The sequence below is a fragment of the Canis lupus genome, chromosome 1 (genome assembly GCF_011100685.1).
Source record: "Canis lupus familiaris isolate Mischka breed German Shepherd chromosome 1, alternate assembly UU_Cfam_GSD_1.0, whole genome shotgun sequence".
NCBI classification, from domain to species: Eukaryota; Metazoa; Chordata; class Mammalia; order Carnivora; family Canidae; genus Canis; species Canis lupus.
The window spans coordinates 1,019,786-1,037,806 of NC_049222.1; the positions used below are offsets into that span (position 1 = coordinate 1,019,786).

An 18,021-nucleotide genomic window follows, 5' to 3' on the forward strand; every position below is an offset into this window, starting at 1 on the left:
CTGCCTGCCGAGCGGCGTGTGGAAGGTAAAGTGTTCACTGTTTCACGTCAAGGCCACTTCAAATCCACAGCGTCTTATTTTCTAACTTAGATTTCTGCTGCTGTTTCCATTTCCAGGCACCAATTCACACTTCCCTAGAGGGAAGACCTATGCCCTGGAGGGGTCCCGACGCCTTCGTCCCACGCTGCCTCTTGTCCTCCAAAGACACAGGACGGAAGTACACACAGCGCACACTGGACATGTCTCCCCGAGCTCACTGTGGTCACAAGCAAGCAGGGCAGGTGAGGAGCATGAGAGGGCCGGCGAGACGTGCAATGGCGGTGAGATGCCATGACTCCAAAGCACAAGCATGCTGCTCCAGAGCTGAGCCAGGTGGCAGGGGCCCAGCACCAGGAAGGCTCAGCACGGTCTCAGGCACAGGCCCACCTGCCTCCCCACGCTGCCCCGGGCCTGCTCTGGTGGTTAGATCACGCGGACAGGGGCTAGGAAAGGATGGGATTGCTGGTGCCCCGTCAAGTCCTACAGGCCGTCCAAGAGCGTCCCAAGGTACAGCCTCCCCTCCATGAAACCCGCGAGCCCTTCCCATCAGCCCTGTCCAAAGGGTGCCAGCCCAAAAATTCCCTGGGAATTTGGGTGAGGAGGGGCTCAGAGGCCCACACTCTGGCCCAGTGTGTCCTGCCACAGACAACCTTTGCTCCAAGGAGAGGGTGGGTCCTAGGCCCTGGGGCGCCGAGCTCAGCAGAGTCACTGCCCTCTCAGAGGACACGGTGCTTTCCCATTCCTGTAACTGTAAGAAAGAGCCGAGCCCATTCTGTGTCCTCACTGCCTGTGGACTCGGGGTCTCCAGCTGCCCAGACAGACCCATGGACATTCCTGCCACTTCCCTAATGGTGGGCACCCACCCAGACCAGGGGGGAAGCCCCGGCCCCTCGGCTTTCTGCAGCTGCCTCCGGGGTGGGCACAGCTGACCCCGGCCTAGGCTGGCACGTGCTGCAGGGATGCCGGAGCTAGCATGAGGCTATGTCCCTGGAGCGCAAGGCATGCTCCTCTCTGGCTGCCCTCAGCCTCGGGAAGGCCGCTCCGGGGGGTGTGTTGGGAGGGCATCGTGGGCCATCCACCTACAGTGGCTCTGGAAGGACCCCAGGGGGATACGCTAGGGCCACTTCCATAAGGGGCCCAGGGTCAGCACTTACTCCTCGAGGGCTGGGGCTTTGCCTGAGCACCACTGAGGAGCATGCGTGGGCGTGAGCTCAGGAGACATGCGTGAGCTACATCAACATGTCATCTGCTTTCTATGCAGCTGCTGGTGCAGTTGCCTCAACCATGATTGTGTTCTGACCAAAAGACAAAACAGATAAACAATGGTAAACACCTCCTGCTAATGCTCCCCTGAGCTGAAGCTAAAAAGCTTTGCTTATAGCTAGCCTGGGGTTACGCGGCATCCTTGGAAGTAATGGCCTATGATCCCAGCCCCAGGTGGAGGCAGAGGGAACCCAACAGGCAGCCTCAGCAGGTCCCAGGACCATAGGCATGGCTGGGAGGCACCTGCTGTTGGGCGCAGGGGCTGAGACTTGGGGCAGGAGGTGACGGAGTGATGTGCTCCCAGGGAGACCGAGGCAGAGGAAGACAGGGAGATGGGTCGGAAAGTGATCTTACAAAGTGGGTCTCAGTGTGGTACCCTGGGGGGGGGGGCAGTAGCCAGTGAAAGTGGGTGTTGATGACGTCTGAGGTGGGAGCGCTAGGACTGGGTGGCAGGTGGCAGGGCAGGCACTGCTGAAGGAGTCGCAGCCAGGGACCAGCAGGGAGGTGACCCCAGAGCCCAGCCAGCACTGGGGTGCATCACCCCCTTGGACAAGAGTCCACGCTGCAGGGCGGGTGGCCAGTGCCCTGTGGACAGAATGGCTGTGGGGGACCATCCCCCTTGGCTTGGCCCTCCTGACCAAATCCAGTGCCCACACAGGTCACCTCTGGTGCAGGGAGCCCAGAGACCTGTGGGCCCCCCAGGACAGGACGCCCCCATCACACACCGCCTGGACAGTCCCCACCCCACTCCTGACGCCAACAAGGCTGCCCCTTCTCACAACGGACCAGCAGGCCTGGTGACTTGCACCTGAGAGCAGCACCAGGACCAGGGCTGGGGCAAGCACTCGCTCCTGGCCACGCCACCACGTCCTGAGATGAAGCTGAGCACCCAGGAGCCAGGTGGGGAGCAGGGAACAGAAGGGAGTCCCATGGGGACCCAGCCACATCCTGGGGCTGCTGAGGTCAGTGGTGCACTCGGAGCATGGTCCTAAAGGAAGAAGCCGCTGGGTCCTGGGGGTGTGCCTGCCAGCCCGCCCAGGGCAGCACGCACCACGAGGACACCTCCAGGCTCAAGGGTGAAGCGTCTATGGAACAAAGATCCCCCAGAGCTTGCGGCCTCAAGTTCAGGACGGAGAAGCACGGGGTGGCCGGTCCCTGCAGTCTGGGAGCCTGGTCCGCCTGGGCCCTGGGCTGAGGCCATCATGTGTGCCCTGGCCACCCGGTGCCCACACGGCTGCTCACCCTGGAACAGTAGCTGCAGGAGCAAGGACTCCCAGCAGCATCAGGGCTGTGGACACTTGCAGACTCACACCGCAGACACATGACCTCAACGAAGCCCGCTATACTGGGAGAAGCAAACCTTTTGTGTTTGGACATCACTTTCAAGGAAAACAGCGAGAGGAGGCAGTGGGGAGTGGGGGCGCGTGCCAGTGCTGTCCTGGCTCTCAGCCCCATTGAGTTCAGCGGCCGGCCAGGTGGACATCTGGCCCCAGAAAAGCTTCCACCTGAGGAGCCTGGAAGCACCCCCGACGGGTGCCTGGCACCTGCCACCATCCACACAGAGCCTACGAGGCCCCGGACCAGACCGGCACCCCGGGCAGCGCACGGGGCCTCTGCTCCCATGGCTGATGCCCAGTGGTCAGGGGAGCAAAGCGCCAGAGGCCCACACCCCCCATGTGGCTCTAGCGGCACCGCATCCCAAAGGAAGGAGCAACAGGTGTCTTCCACTGATGGCTGACACAGCTCAGCACTGGGGGGTTGGCCCCAGACCTGCAGGTGAACCGAGAGGATCTCCTTCCACACCATCCTGACTGTGCATGCTCAACTGTGAGCTTCCTGCCTTCCCCGGGGTGCCTGATGGGAGCACCACTGCCTGGGGGGAAATGTTACCCACATTCAGCTAAGCCCTCTTTACAAATCCTTCTCCTGATCCATGAAGCTGTTACGACGCCCAGAAACAAGAGAGTGGGACCCAGAACCACGTGCCACTGCTGGGCGGCCTCTGCTGCTACAACCAGTTGGCTTGTGTGGGGCAACACTTGGCACAGCTTCGGCGCCATGGGACTCCTGGCCAAGGAGTGGGCCACACAGCAGGCCACCAGCTGGTGGTAATGCCCCCAGGGGCTGCAGGATGTGCCTCACACACGCCACGCACGCTCCTCTGCCTGGTGGCTAAGGCGCACACCCCTCCTTGCTACGCTCGCAGACACGGCACCAGGCTGAGTGTGCGCCTCAGGCTGCGGGCACTTACCGTCGTCCAGGTACAGCTGGTCCAGCTCCTGAGGCTCTCGCTTGACCGTTACGGGAATGGGGGCCAGACTATGATTACTGTCCTCACGCACCTCGGGCGGCGGCACAGGCCGGGGGGCTGCAGACTCGCTCCTCGGAGCCTTCGGCAGTCGGTGCTGCTGCGGGCCCATCTCAGATGGGCGGGTGGGGCTGCAGGACTGCAAACAGGTCGGCTCTTGGGGACCGGACGGTGGTGAGGAGGAGGGGCTGTCAGGACAGAGAGCTGGCCGGCGGCCCAGGGGACAGTGGCTGCTCAGCTGTGCACTCACCTGTGGTCGCAGCAGGGCCGGGGGGGGCTGCTGTGGGGGCCCAGCGTGCACGCCCGCAGGTGTCGGTGTCTCCTGCGCAGCGAGGAGCCCTCCAGCCGGTCGCTGAAGTCCAAGGTGCCCGTGGCCGGGGCTGGCCATGCCCTTGCTGTAGGTGGTGGAAGAGAGGTCGTGCATCTTCGGGCCAGCGCTGGGCGGCGGCGACACCACGGTGCTCCTCTGTGGACAGGGTGGGAAGCCGGGCACCAGGCAGGAGCCCGGGTCAGGCGGCATGGCCAGCTGCTGGCTGTAGCACGACTTGGGGAGCGGGCTCAGGCCCTGGCTCGCTGGTCCACAGGGCAGAGCGGGCTCATAATCATCGGTGGGCTCTGTTTTTATGGTTGGAGCTGCAAGAAGCAGAGACGTTGGGTAAACACGGGCTGCGCATGGGTGTGATGGATGGGGCGGGCAGCCTAGGGCACCCTTGGAAAACAAACCGCATCTTGACTGAGTCCCCGCGTCTCCGCCTGGTTCTCCCACCCAATTAAGGGGAGGGCGTGAGTCACCGTCTCCAGGAAGCTGCAGCTGGTTCTAATACTGAGAACACTGTTTTTGTTGGAATCCCCCCCAGCACTAATGTGCTATAAAAATCCATTTGCAAACGGCAGTAGAAGCTCGGGACCCCAGGGCCTGTGGATTTGTAGTAATCAAAGCAAAAATGTGCACTTGGACGTGCGACAGCGTTCCCCCTGCTACTGACGCCCCATCTGATACACGTCTGCACGTTCGGGGATCTTGAACACGCACGGGGACAGCACGGACGCGTCCCTAAAGCCCAAGGGAAGTGAGGGAAGCAGTAAGTACGTGGTGACCAGGGTGGGGGAAGCCCTGGATGTTAGGGGAACACTTGCCCACCCAGGACATTTCTGTCGGGTCCGCTCCTCATGGAGGAGCCACACAGCAATGACAGACCGCCCTGGCCACGCAGCCCCTATGCAGCTCAGGGCCGTCCTCTCATCCCTCCTTCCCTGGGAGAGGGGCTGCCTGGCAGACCGAGGCACAGGGGCCTGTCCGATGCCACCAGGCCTGGACAGCACCCTCTGCCTGGGAGGGAGTGTCGGTCAGGAATAGCCGGCGAGCCGTGGGGCTTCCACAGGACCCGCTGTGTCCTCGGGGTCTCCCCCGGCCCCGTGCACTCCAGGCCTGTCTGCTCATCTGCGTGTAGAAGTTGCACACCTGGGGCCGCACCAGGCTGCTGTGCTGCCCCTGGAAGTATCATGGGTAAGCGGTGGGCTCCAGACCTTCCACCCCTGCTTCCACCTCCCCTGGGGGTAAGACAGAGGCAAGGTGGCCGGGGGGCCTATGGGTGGCCCCAGCTCCACCTTAAATAAAGCAAAGCACGTCTGCATTCTGAGATCCACCAATAGCCGTGAGCAGCTCGGGGGTGGCATCCACACGTGTGGCCAGCAGCTTCCTGGAGTTTGCTTCCTCCCGTGTCGCGCCTAGTCCCAGCACCTGGGCTTTCTCTCCCCAAAGGATCCTCCCCCTTTGCTTTGCCTTCTGGGGGCAGGTGAGCCCCAGGGGAGCTGCAGGGCACCAGACAGTCTCTGAAGCAGGTAGGTGGGGTGCTGGGCCCGTCTACATTGCATGGCCCCCACGGTGCCTGTGAACTGTCAGGAGGGGCTGCTGCACTCACACCACTCAGGTGCCTTTGCTGAGAAAGGGGTTTTTCTTTCTCTGTGGGCTGGGGGTCAGGGTGTAGGCTAGGATGAGCCCCAGCAGGGGTTGTCTGCAGACACGAGCCACCGGTGGCAGAAAAGGGCCTGACAAGGGCCATCCGCACTGGCATCTTACTGCCGTGCGAGCGTCCACTATGCACGCTCTGGGCCACCAAGGGCCCGTGTGTGTCCTGAAGAGCCTGTCTTGCTCCTTGGGGAGGCCGCAGTGACTCCAGGCCCCAGTGGAGGGCACATGCCCGGCCCAGGCAGCCTACCTGAGCAGCTCCACCAGGTGGGACTGGGGGGGCCCCCACATGACCCGAACAGCCCAAGACCCTGCTCATCTGACAGTTGCATCTAGACAGTGGCGAGAGGTGGTTCCCACCAGGGCGACAGCATTCCCCAACTGGGACCGTCCGGCCTGTCTCCAGAAATGGTGGAGGGGACAGCAGCCCCCATGAGGCCAACGGGCCCTCGTGTCCTCCCCAAGGAGCCCTGGCCCCATGGGTACTCTGGTCAAAGATGTAGGGTGATGCACTGGCGAACGGAACGGCGATGGTTAAGTTCTAAATGAGTTTGGTCGTTCTCAGACCTCGTCATCTTAGGAACGTACACACACATCTGGCAGATTAAACTGAAACCCCCATGGGGTCTCTGCTCACCACACTGGAGCTCCAGCCAGGCAGGCGTGGGGGCCAGCTTGTCTCTCTCCTAAGGTGTCCCCCGAGCTCTTTAAAAACTCCCACCTGTCTGTGTCACACCGTAGAGCGGTGCAGCCCCACATAGTTGGGACATATCAGTGAGCAGGACTGACCTGCTATGTCACATGGGGTGCAGAGCGAGCACATGGCCAGAAGCAGTGGCCCCAGGGGCGTGTCAGGGGCCCAGCCGCTTGCCCTTGGTGGCAGCAGTAGGCTGGCGTCGCCTGCTCGAGTGTGCCCCTGTGGCGATGTCCTTTACGACCGGCATTAACTCCCACGTCACCAGGCTCCCTGTGACCCGTTCAGGAATCTCTGCGGTGCAGTCTCGCCGGCCTCTGCGGCCCACCTCACCACCGCGAGGGGGTACCCAGGACACGTGTCACTCCGATGGCATGGGGGACGCCGCAGGGCCAACACCATCCCGGTACCGCCGCGCTGGGCCTTCTCTGAACAGAGACCCCAAGGACCCGGAGCCGGCTGACCGCAGGCCAAGGGCCCAGACACGGGAGCCCCGGGGCCGTGGGATGGCCTGGGCAACAGCACCAGAGAAGCTCACAGGCCCCAACAGCAGCATCCTCATTGCACGTCTCATGTGGATTTCAAAGGAAAGGAACTTGGTGTCTGTAAATCAGAGCCAGTGAGGAGGTGCCTCCTGTTCCCTATTAGTGAGGGAAGAAAAAGGCCACGTCCTGAGCGGGGGCCGCGGGCACTGCAGAGCTGCTGGCGGGGCCTCGTCCACGGCCGAGAGCAGCTTCCTTCCAGGCCTGGCGCTTGGTGTGACGCAATGTCTGGTTTCCGCCTGGCCATGCACCTCGCTGCTGGGGTAGGAGGGGTGGTGACAGCAGAGCACGCCGCTGGGCCAGCGGCGCGTTTATAATCCAGATTTATTACAGCATGCGAGTGTGTGAAAGATTAATGCTGATGTTGAGCATGGCTGCTGCTTACAAAGCCTGTTCTCATGGAGGACGTGGGGTGCCCCTGCACCACGCTGGTGTTTGCACCTGGAACAGCTCATGCTCAGACCAGGCTGCATGACGGCGACAGCGTGTGGAGCACACGGCAGATGTCCCCTGGGCTCCCAGAGCCATGTGCCCTGTCAACGGTCAGTGGGCAGCTGCCCCAAGAGCAGGGACCCCATAGCCGACACGCCTGCCCCTGGACCCGCCCCACCCAAGCCCTGCCAGCAGCTGTCTGCCCCCAAGGGCACAGTCCTGGCCTGTAGACACTCATGTCTGCCACGGGGACCCCCATCCCCCAGCTCTGGCCACCTGCCCCCCGTCCTGGAACCACTGCTGAGGTCAGGGGGGCTCATGACAGCACCCGCCGCTTTTCCCAGTTGCATGGACCAGACTCCTGGTCACCCCTCTGGAGGTGTCCAAGCTCCAGGATGCAGACCTGGGGTCCGTAGGTCTGGGCCGCGCTGCCAAGCATCACACAGATGGTCCCGTGTGTCCTGCTCTGCGGGTTTGGGGCCCCCAGCCATGGCCGCCCCACCCACCTGGTTCCCACATCCCTCGTAATCCAGTGCAGGGCACATACACCCGGCCAGGTGCAGGGCTCCCCAAGGGGCCAGGCCTCAGGTGGCAGCTGCCTCTCACCCAGGGACGCCCTGCAGGTGGTGAACGGCCACCACTGGCTATTTTAGCAGGTAAGCAGGACAGAGCCACCCAGAGGCCTGGCTGATGACGACATGGCCTGAGCCTGTAGCAAGATAGAGAAGTGGGGTCGGGGCTTTGGTTCCGAACTGGGCCTTAGCCCCCGGGACTCGCCTGGATGAAGATGGCAGTGACCAGGGCCAGTTCCCACAGGTGGCCAGAGCAACGTGGTGGGAATCCTGCCAGGGAGCGTTCAGACAGGCAGTCATGGACGCACATGACGGCTGAGCCCAAGCACCTAGGGGGATGCCATCCCCTCTCACCCGGTCCATCCCCCTACAACCTCATGTGTCCTGTCCATCATCAGACACAGCTTATCTTCTCGCTGAAGTGCGACATCAAGCACTTCGATCCACATGTCCTGTTTGGGCCAGACCCCAGCCCAGGGGAGGCCCAAGGCCCAAGGTGAGTTAAGACAAACCTTCCTGTTAGTGATGGGATGTCTGGGCCTGGGTCCCACCAGCCCCAGCACCTCACGCATCCTGCTCTTCTCTCCGTGATGGCCCTCAGTGCACACAAAATGCAAGCTGTCCTGTGAGGCCTGGACCTCAAAATGCCAATGAGAGGGGGCCCAGGTTCCTGTTAACCAAGGAGCACACAAGGCGCCTAAAGTTCTCTAACTATAAAACTGCACAAACAGAAAACACACGTTTCCACCCTGTCTTTTCTTTAAAATACTCCTTCCACGAGCAGCCTCCCACACGTGGATGGGCTGCGGCTGCATCTGGGGAAGAATCTGGACCTCGGGGACCCAAGCGCTCTGCCTGGGGCCCTGCGTCCTGCAGGGACCGCTCGCTGCCCTGCCATGCGGTCACAACCCCAGGGGCCCGTCTCTCTAAGACAGACTCACATCCACGCAGCTGACCGCAAGGGGTCCATAAGAGCAGCCATGCTCAGGGGCTGGTGAAGTGCCCCCTGTTCACTGCTGCCTCAAGGGGCCCTTTCCCAGATGCACCCTGCTGGCCCTAAGCCCTTGGACGTCCAGCCTCCAGGGCCAAGCGTGGCCAACGGACGTCTTGACAGATTCCCCTTCATGTGCGATGACTCCCAGGCCACCGACCTTAACACCCCAGGTGGCAGTGCTGCCCGGCCACCATCTCCCCGCACATGCTAGCTCTTCCCAGATACTCTGCACAGTCTTGGACAAAAGGGTTTTTGTTCTAAACCCCAGAGAACAAAGTGCAGATTGTTTTCTGTTTGTTGCATGACATTAAAGCCCCAGTTTTACCATCAACATAAACACCCACAACGGTGACTCCGGGGCACGCCTTTCCTAGACAAGGAGAAGGGAAAAGTCATAACTGCAACCACTTGAAATGGCAGCCCTGAGGGGCGAGGACCATGGTCTCTCCACATCCAGAGCCCAGAGTGAAATCCAGGGCTGGCCGGGGCTGGGGGCGCCGAGGGGCTGGGGTCCCACCTCGCGTCCTTGAGGGACGTGCTCCCATCTTTCCCACGCAGCTTAACTGGCATCTATAGGAAAAGCCAAGTTTCCAGCGAGATACGGTTCCATGGTCGCAGGGGCGTGGACAGTCCCAGGATGAGTCCTGGCCCCGCGGACACGGGCGAGGACTGAGCGGCAGAGGGTTCCCCAGCCTGCGGCACCGGCCCCACCTCCTCTGGGTTCCCATGTGTGCGGAGCCACAACCCAAGTGGGCTCAGTGCCGCCGGGCAGGACGGGCCGTGCATGGCTGCCAAAACTGCCTTGAAGGGGATGCATTCCTGGTTCTGGTGTTGGGTGGCTGAGCAGCTGCCGCGAGGGCGGGGACTCAAGCCCAGGGACACACCTCCTGGACAGCTGGTGGGACCAGGCTCCCGAGGACAGGATGCCATCTGCGTCACCTTCTGCATGCACGCCCCCGGTCTCCCCGCCCCGGCCACCCCGCCGGCCCCCAGCGTCCCCCAGCACACTCCCTGCAGGGCCGGCCTCTCAGGCCCAGGCTCCTCGTCCCACCATCGGCTCTGTTCCAAGTTCAAATCCTCTCCACCGCGCTCGGGACACCAGGGTCCTTGGGGTGTACAGGCACTGGGCAGCTTGGGAGGGAGACACTCCTCTGCTTCTCCTGCCTCTGAGCCCTGGGGCCTGTCACCCCTGAGGTCCATACCCAAGAGCTGGCCACATGCATACCAGGGTGGCAGACATGGCATGAGGAGCTAATGTGGGAACCGTCAGGGCAGCTGGCCAGTGTCCCGAGCTAGGGGACGGTCCCGAGCCCCTGTGGCTCCTCCTGGGCTCTGGAGACTCACTCCTGCCTAGGATGCTCATGGCCTGGCTCCCCGGCTGGGAAGAGCCAGCCCCCTCACCTCTACACCTCAGGCTAAAGACGTGAAAGGAGTATTAAGACGTTGGTCACCCGTTTTCTGGCTGAGATACCAGGACAGTCAGTAGCAACAGGACTTAACAGAAACAGCCTCATGCAGGCCATGTGAGGCTCTAACGAGGAGGAAGGTCAAAGTGCCTCACTCGACAGTGCTCACCTCGAGGCCTGGCCCTGCTCCAGGTGCCAATGCACATGCTTGTGTTATGGTCATCGCACAGCTGAGTGGACTCTGGGAGAACATTCTAGAACATCCGTGGGGACCAGCTGTGCCACTGACCACAGGGGCGGATGCTCTACCCCCAGACCCTGGTCTGGGGCCCGGTCACAGGAGGTCCTGCGGGCCCGGGGGCAGCTGCCAGGAGGCCCGGGGCCATCTTCCACCTGTCCAGTACCCCTGCCTGCCTCTTGCCCGCCATGTCAATTCTGTTTTGCCTTTAGAAGGGCATCCAAGAAGGGTGCGTGGGAGTCCCCAGGATGGACACCCCCTTGGCTGACCTGACCCTCCATGCCTGTGGGTCAGAAACTTGCATCATCTGCTGTGTCTGGAACCTCTGGTCTTCTGTGACAGGTGCAGCTCCAGCCTTCCCAGCATGTGGGGCTGGGGGCGGTCTCAGCCTGGGGCCCCCGGGGCCCCCGTTTCTTGGCTCTGTCGGCGGTGCCTCCACAGCCCATCAGGTGAGGCAAGAGCACTCGCTGGGCAGGGTCTTGGGCCCAAGGACCACGTGTTTACGCAGCTCCCAACCCTCTTTGGGAGGACACCACGCCCCAGAAGCTGTGGCCTCTGTGGGCTTTGCTCGCGGTCCAGCTCGCTTCCTTATCCACAGGTGCAGCGCCCAGGCCGCAACCAGAGGAGCCTGTGTGAGGGCACCCAGCCTGGTAGGAGTGTTGCAAGGGTCCCAGAAGTGTCTCCTGATGGGCCCACTACTCAGCACCTGTACTGATTTCGCAGCGGTCATCACTTGGGATTAAACTTTAATGTAAATGTCTGGGAAGCCCTAGGGAGAAGGCAGGCCCAGGGCACGCTGCACAGACCAGGCCTCTGGGCCGATGGGTGAGATCCCTCCACCAACCCGGCCAGCCCAGGGCAGCCTGGCCCTGGAATCTGACGCTCAGGGGGTTCTGTGCCGGCTGCCAGGCCTGAGGCCCTGATTCCGGGGACGCTCCCGTTTCTAGACTCAGTGATGCAAACCCGTCCTTCCACCTCTCAAGGTCTCAGCATGTCCTCCATTGGCTACTGGCTCAGGAGCCTGCCAGTGCTGTGAGCGCTTGGTGCTCGTCCGACGGCGCTCCCCCAGCCCTCAGCCCCATCCCAGCCCACAGGCCCGGCCTCCCGGGCACCTTCTTCCCAGCGGTGAGGCACTTCCCTGCCCACAGTCCTGAGACAATTTGGTGAGGGTCGCCCACGGGGAGGGGTCGTCGGCTGTGACCATCAGGACCACGTGTCTTGTGCACGGAGGTTAGGCAGGGAGTTCCAGCCACCCGGGGACCTCCAACCAAGGTGTGTCCTCAAAGCTAACTCCGGCTGACCCTGCTGGAGCTCCAGGACCCTCCCGGGCTCAGCGGTTGGCACCCATGGGCGGGACCCCAGTGCCATCACAGGCACTTCTGGGAACCTGACCCAGAGCACCCCAGACACAAAGATGTGCCCGCCAAGACCTGATCACTCACCGTGGGTTACTTTTTCATTCTGAAGACATGGTGTTTGGAACCTAACCATGCGGCCCTACCTGGAATGCAGTGTTCCCTCCTGTCTGAGCCTCTGATCCGCTGGTCACCGGCCCGGGCAGCTGCGGGGAAAGTGACATGTGGAGCCAGAGCGGGCGGATGCTCTACCCCCAGGCCCCGGGGCCACCACCCACTCGAGTGGGTGCCCGTGTTCCTGCGGCAGGCCGGCCCTCCAGTCGGCACCAGGGTGCCCACAGCCCATGCAGCCCGACCGGACATGCAGATGCGGGATGTTCTCCTTTTTGACGACAGCATTTAGGCACAAAGGAAAACTGTGGTAACCCAGCAGCAACAAGACCTCTCGTTCCATGTGTGCCGCTCCGGCGTCTTCCGGAACAGCTTTCCTCTGTGGCCTTCAGTGGCTGCCGAGGGCACCAAGTGGGCAGGGCACTCTGTTTGTTCCCCATCAGACGCTGGGCCAACCCCCAGGCTGAGGGAGCCTCACCATCCTGAGTCCCCCACACCCAGCCTCCTGGCCCCTTGGCCAGGCCAACCCTGGACAGTGACCCTGAGACCAGAGGCCCCTCAGGCGGTGGGTGGTACGCGTGGAGGGTGAGGTGGGCATCATCCCCGGAAGCTGAGGTCCGTCTGCCCACGTGACCAGAGCGGGGAAGGCGACAGGAGGGTGACACGGGCCCACATGCCCCCAGCAACGAACACTCTGGTCCTCTCACTTCCGACATCGGCACTCCCTAGGGCCACGCTGGGGTGGCAAGGGTCCCGCGTCTGTGTGAGGTGGCCTTCCTGGGGGCACTGGCACTGTGAGGAGAGTTGCCACGCCCCCGTCTGCACCCACACCTAATTTTGATGGAAAACCTAAAATGGCTCTCGATTTTACGTGTTTGTATGTGAAAATGAATGTTACAGGTAGAGTTTAAGTGGACTTACTTCCTAAGTCACGCACGTTTCAACAGCACATCCACTGACCTCTCAGAGAACCTGGCGGCAGTGGAGCTGGGGCCATGCTGGGCTCCCAGCCACGCAGCAGCAGGTGCCTGACGAAACCAGCACCTCACAAGCCAGGTCTCCACACAGGGGCAGCAACCAGAAACAGCTCGGAAGGCGGCTGATGCTGGCCAGCCCAGGCCCCAACCCCCGTCTACACAGCGCACGTGCTCTGACTCCGCACAGACAGTCTGGTGTGAGCGGGGGAGGTCAGCCGAGCACACACAGGGGACACTCTCTTGGCAGCGCACCAAGATGCTAACACACGGGCGCTAAGAGCCAGGTCTGAGTGTGTGCTCATGCCTGGGTGGCCGTCGAGCATGCACGGCGACGGAAATGCTGTACTGAACACCAGACACACAAGCTCTAGTTTTGCATTCATTCTCTTATTTATTTTTAAAACCACACAAGGGGAGCCCCTGCAATTTACCCGTGAAGTCAGACGCTGGCCGAGGCCCCTGCTCCTGGGAGCTTATAGGCTAGTGGTGCGTGGGCTGGGCGGGCCAGACTCGGGACCGGCGAGCTCCCAGGGGCCGGCGGCGTGGATGCTTTGGTTTCCCAGGTACTGCAGCACATTTCCAGGGCAGAAGTGTGGAGGGACACTGAAACCTGATGGAGACAGGTCCCCAGAACGGCAGGCATGTACGCAGCCCACAGATGGACTGGCCACTACTGGAAGAACAGACTGTGTCTGTGGAGCACCGGCTACAGAGAGAGGTGCAGGTGGGCTGCTTTAGAGCAAGGGTGTGAAAAGCTGGGCAGAGGGCAGCGAGGTGACAGGGTGCCAGGGAGGGTGGAGAGGGTGGTGATGGGGTCCCCGGCAGGTGGGGGACATGGTGATGGGGTCATGGGGTGCCAGGGTGGGTGAGGGGCATGGTGACGGGGTCATAGGGTCCCAGGTGGGTGGGGGGTGTGGTGACAGGGTCCTAGGGTGGGTGGAGGGCATGATGACGGGGTCCCCAGGCAGGTGGGGGGCATGGTGATGGGGTCCCCGGGTCCCAGGGCAGGTGGAGGGCGTGGTGACAGGGTCCCTGGGTAGGTGGGGGGTATGGTGATGGGGTCCCCAGTGGATGGGGAGGGTGGTGATGGGGTTACAGGGTCCCAGGTGGGTGGAAAGCATGGTAATGGGATCACGGGGTCCCAGATGGGTGAAGAGAGTGGTGATGGGGTCCCGGGGCAGAGAGCAGGGCAGTCAGGCCTGTGTAGGGTGAGCCTGCAGGACGTGATTCCCAATGCAGGGTGGACACTGGATGGCATACACACAGCCCGGGGCACCCCATTATCTTAATAACAACATCCTTGGGGGCTCAGTGTCCCCACCTGTAAGAGAGGCATGCAGGTCACAGGCCAGGCCCTCTCCCACTGATACTGGAGAGTGTGCTATTCTCAGAGCAGGGACTGCAGAAAACATCAACGTGAGACATACTTTCTGAACTGGTTTAAAAAGTAATTTTTCTTATAAAGCCTAGTTTTCTTTAAAACATTCAACTTTTGGTCAACCATGCTTGAAGTTTAATTAGAACAGAATCATTACATTTTCCAAAAATAACTAAATATTTTGTCTTGTAAGATGTATTGCACCTTAGTCCAAGAGCAGACGAGCTGGGCTGGGTTGCACGAGGCAGTCCCACAAACCCAAGCGGGGTCACAGATCTGAGACCAAACAGCTCTGGTGGAGCTGCTCACAGGCACACGTTCCTCCTTCACAGTCCTATTCTGGGTCCACCTTGTGATGTGGTCATTTTATAACAAGATCACATTATTCAAATCTTGAAAAGCACAGCTAACATTTGCCCAAGAAACAGTTAATTCTAGCTGACGTCAACACAGATACTCCAGGGCTTTCTATCGTCTAGTCTGTTTTGTAAATGACACGTTATGGGTAGAGAAAACGAAACCTTCTGAGAATCCTGATTTTACCAAGAAGGCAACATGGCTGCTTTCGCAATAGTTTTTAGTGTAATGTTAACTTCCCTCTTAAATGATTCGAATACCTTAAGTGCTTAGAACTACAGTACAAAGACCGTCGGCAAGAGCTGAGCCAACAGGACACGATCACGTTCAGAATGACAGGCGATGCCGTGCTCTCTGAGCGCACACCCCGGCCCCCCAGTCAGTGCCAGGCAATGCTCTGAGGACCACGCGTAGCACATTTATTTTCTACTGGTTCAGGGGGTGAAAAAACACACCAGTATTTTCTTCCAGGAAACATTTTAAGCTGAAACGGCAAACTGATTTTCTAAGCGTCTACCCTCCAAGTGTGTGAATAATCTCAAGAAGGGCAGTTTCCAGTTGAGTCAAAGGTGCTCGGCCTGAAAGCCTCATGGTCACCGGGAGACGCAATTATTCACAGAAGAATGTGATGTGGGACATTAGCACAAGCACAGAAATCGTTAATGTTAGTTAATGACCACATCAAGCACCAGCCTTTAGGCTCAATAGCATGGGTTTATTTCTAAAGGCACCTGCAAAATAATTATGACTATTTGCTTTTCCACCTTAAACATCTAGAGAATTTAAGCACACATCTAGACCACCTCAGCTTTTGAGCGCAGAGGGCTGTCCTTTGTCTCCCCCCGGGCAGGTCTATATTTGCAAGCAGCCAGCACAATGATCAGTAATTACCTCAAGATGCAGCCCCCGCCCAGAACAGTAACGAAGGAAAATACACCAGAAGCTTCACTTCTTTGAAAACTGAGGACAGGGTCTTGCTAACAGGATGACTATGCAGCTTAAGCAGACAACGAAACAACCACTCTGCTTCGTGGCGACGGCCTCTCGGCATTTCCGTCTTTTAGAAAAAGTGCCCCCTCGGTTCATTTTCACTTAAAGTTAGAAAGAGAGCGTTACCGTTCGCAGGAAGGTAGGTGAAGTGCTGGTACTGGCTCCTCTTTCTTTTCCCGTTGCAGACATAGAAACTGACTTGGACCGGGCTGGTTATTCTCTGATTGCGAAAAGGCGGGATCTCGACCACCAGCGAGTTCTGGTGAGACATGGCAGAGAGGGGGACACAGTGAGCATGTCGCGCACCAGAGCAGCCCGCGCCGCCCCTCCAGGGCTCCCTCACGGTGGCCCCAGAGAGCTCGCCCGAGGCGTGGGCAGCCCGGCACCCAGGGCCGGCGGGCGCAGGGGAGCTGGGCTGGCTTGGGGCTTCAGCGGGGACACCACCGACACCTCCCCGAGCCAAGCCGCTGGTGCTGAGCCGAGGGCAGAGGGGGCACTCAGCCGGAGAGGTCCTCGAAAGACCCCCACGCATCTGCCTGCCCCAACCACCATGGCCAGTGACCTCTGCAGGCTAAAGTCTCACACAGGGCTCGTGGATGGAGCCGTGCTCAGGTGACAGGATGAAGACCCAGGAGAGGCCACCTGGAGGGCTCAGCGGTGGAGCGTCTGCCTTTGGCCCAGGGCATGATCCCGGGGTCCTGGGATCGAGTCCCGCATTGGGCTCCCCGAGGAGAGCCTGCTTCTCCTGCCTATGTCTCTGCCTCTCTCTCTGGGTCTCTCATGTATAAAGAAATATAATCTTAAAAAAAAAAAAAAAAAGGACCCAGGGGAGGTGCTTCCTGGAGATGCATCCCAGGGACAGGTATGGGACGAAGCCTGTCATAGCCCCCCAGACACCCTCGAATGGAAGGCAGGTGAGCTCAACACGAGTGGGTGGACAGTGAGAATGTATGGCACAAACGGGGACAGATGCTTCCTGGTGGGCACTGTTACTGTCTCACAGTCCAAAATACAAATTAGCAACATGGTCACAAAAATTTTGCTCCTTCCAGTATAGGCCTGAAACAAGTCAGGTGGGCAGCATGAGATAAAAGGAGACACAGGCTGGCGGTCAGTGGCGGACACCGCCGGGTGCCTGAATGTTCAGAGGACAGGTCTTCACAGGCGCCCATGCTGTGCTTGATTTCGCACGAGCGACAGGATTTCACATCCAAAATGTTTCTTCAGTTTTCTTTGTCAAATGATTTAAGTTAGCACTTAGAGAAAATGAGTAAGAAAAATCCATCGTATCAAGTTTTTGTTAAAGAAACTGTAGCTCGTTACCCAGTTTAATAGCAAAATTGATTGAATCGTGTTAAGTAATGGAATCTTAGAAATGTTAAAATGGGAAACTGAAGAGAATATCAGGCCCCACATTTTCCTTTTACAGATAAAGAAACCAAGGCACAGAAGCCTATCTGGGAGGACATGCAGGTGGCAGGGCCCCTCGGGGCACCATCCCCTGGGGCCGTGCTCACTCCCAACTAAATGGGCTCACTGCTTCCATACGTGTCCCACCTGGAAGAGGCAATGGGTCTCTTGTCCCCTTGGCAAAACTAACGCTCCAGACCTGGCGCTGACGGGGTGAAGGGTGGGTCACACGGGGGAGGGTGCATGCTCAGGGCCGGGGCCACCATGCTGAATGTCAGCTTCCCTGTTTGCACATGAGGATCAAGGGCAGGGGGTCTACATCTGGGCTTGTTTCCTAAGGGTTCGAGGACGTGGACGGGTGGACGGGGACCCTGCAGGAAATGCTGGTGCTGTACGTGGCTAGCACTGGCGACGGCGAGCCCCCGTGGGGCACAGAGCTAGTGGTCTGACCACCACGGAGGAAGAGGAGACATGGAGAGGAAGAGGTCCTACTTAAACAGAGGATGAAAATGAGGTGAGCCACGAGGAGCCGTCCACGGGGGGCCTGCGAGGGTCTGTACGGACTGCACAGGGCAGAAGCAGGCGTCGGACCAGGCCCGGCCTTGACGGTTTGGTTTTTATAGATTCTACTTGACTGGGGGCTTCTGTTACCTCTCTAAACAGAGTATGCAAAACACCATCCCCCCGGGAACGCGGTGAAGGAAGAGGCATGGAAGGGAGAGCAGTGAGGGGCACTGTCGTCCCTGCCACCTGTTGGGACAGGAACAGAACAGGGATAACAAACAGCTCTTGATAGGTCCCTGAACTCGCTTTAAGAAACTGCATCGTCTACACTGCTCACAACAGCACATAAACCACACACACAGCAGGATTCTGCTTTGTTTAAAAACTGCGTGCGAGGGCAGCCCGGGTGGTTCAGAGGTTTACCACCGCCTTCAGCCCAGGGCCTGATCCTGGAGACTGGGGATCGAGTCCCATGTTGGGCT

The 18,021-nt window shown here is 60.0% G+C and overlaps 1 protein-coding gene across 6 annotated transcripts in view; it reads right to left on the reverse strand.

The window, feature by feature from the left end:
- Window positions 1-18,021, reverse strand: part of NFATC1 (nuclear factor of activated T cells 1) — a 96,083-nt gene that overhangs the window by 23,301 nt on the left and 54,761 nt on the right. Inside the window, exons 9-12 of one of the 6 annotated variants that reach the window (XM_038525723.1) lie at window positions 15,752-15,884; window positions 11,959-12,018; window positions 3,861-4,243; window positions 3,554-3,749 (exon numbers count right to left, since the gene is read on the reverse strand). In XM_038525723.1, coding sequence (XP_038381651.1) covers window positions 3,554-3,749; window positions 3,861-4,243; window positions 11,959-12,018; window positions 15,752-15,884 — 772 coding nt within the window. Of the gene's footprint in view, window positions 1-3,553; window positions 3,750-3,860; window positions 4,244-11,958; window positions 12,019-13,268; window positions 13,607-14,221; window positions 14,300-15,751; window positions 15,885-18,021 lie in introns of those variants that run through there. The other 5 variants (XM_038525724.1, XM_038525725.1, XM_038525726.1 and 2 more) reach the window with 5 other exon arrangements.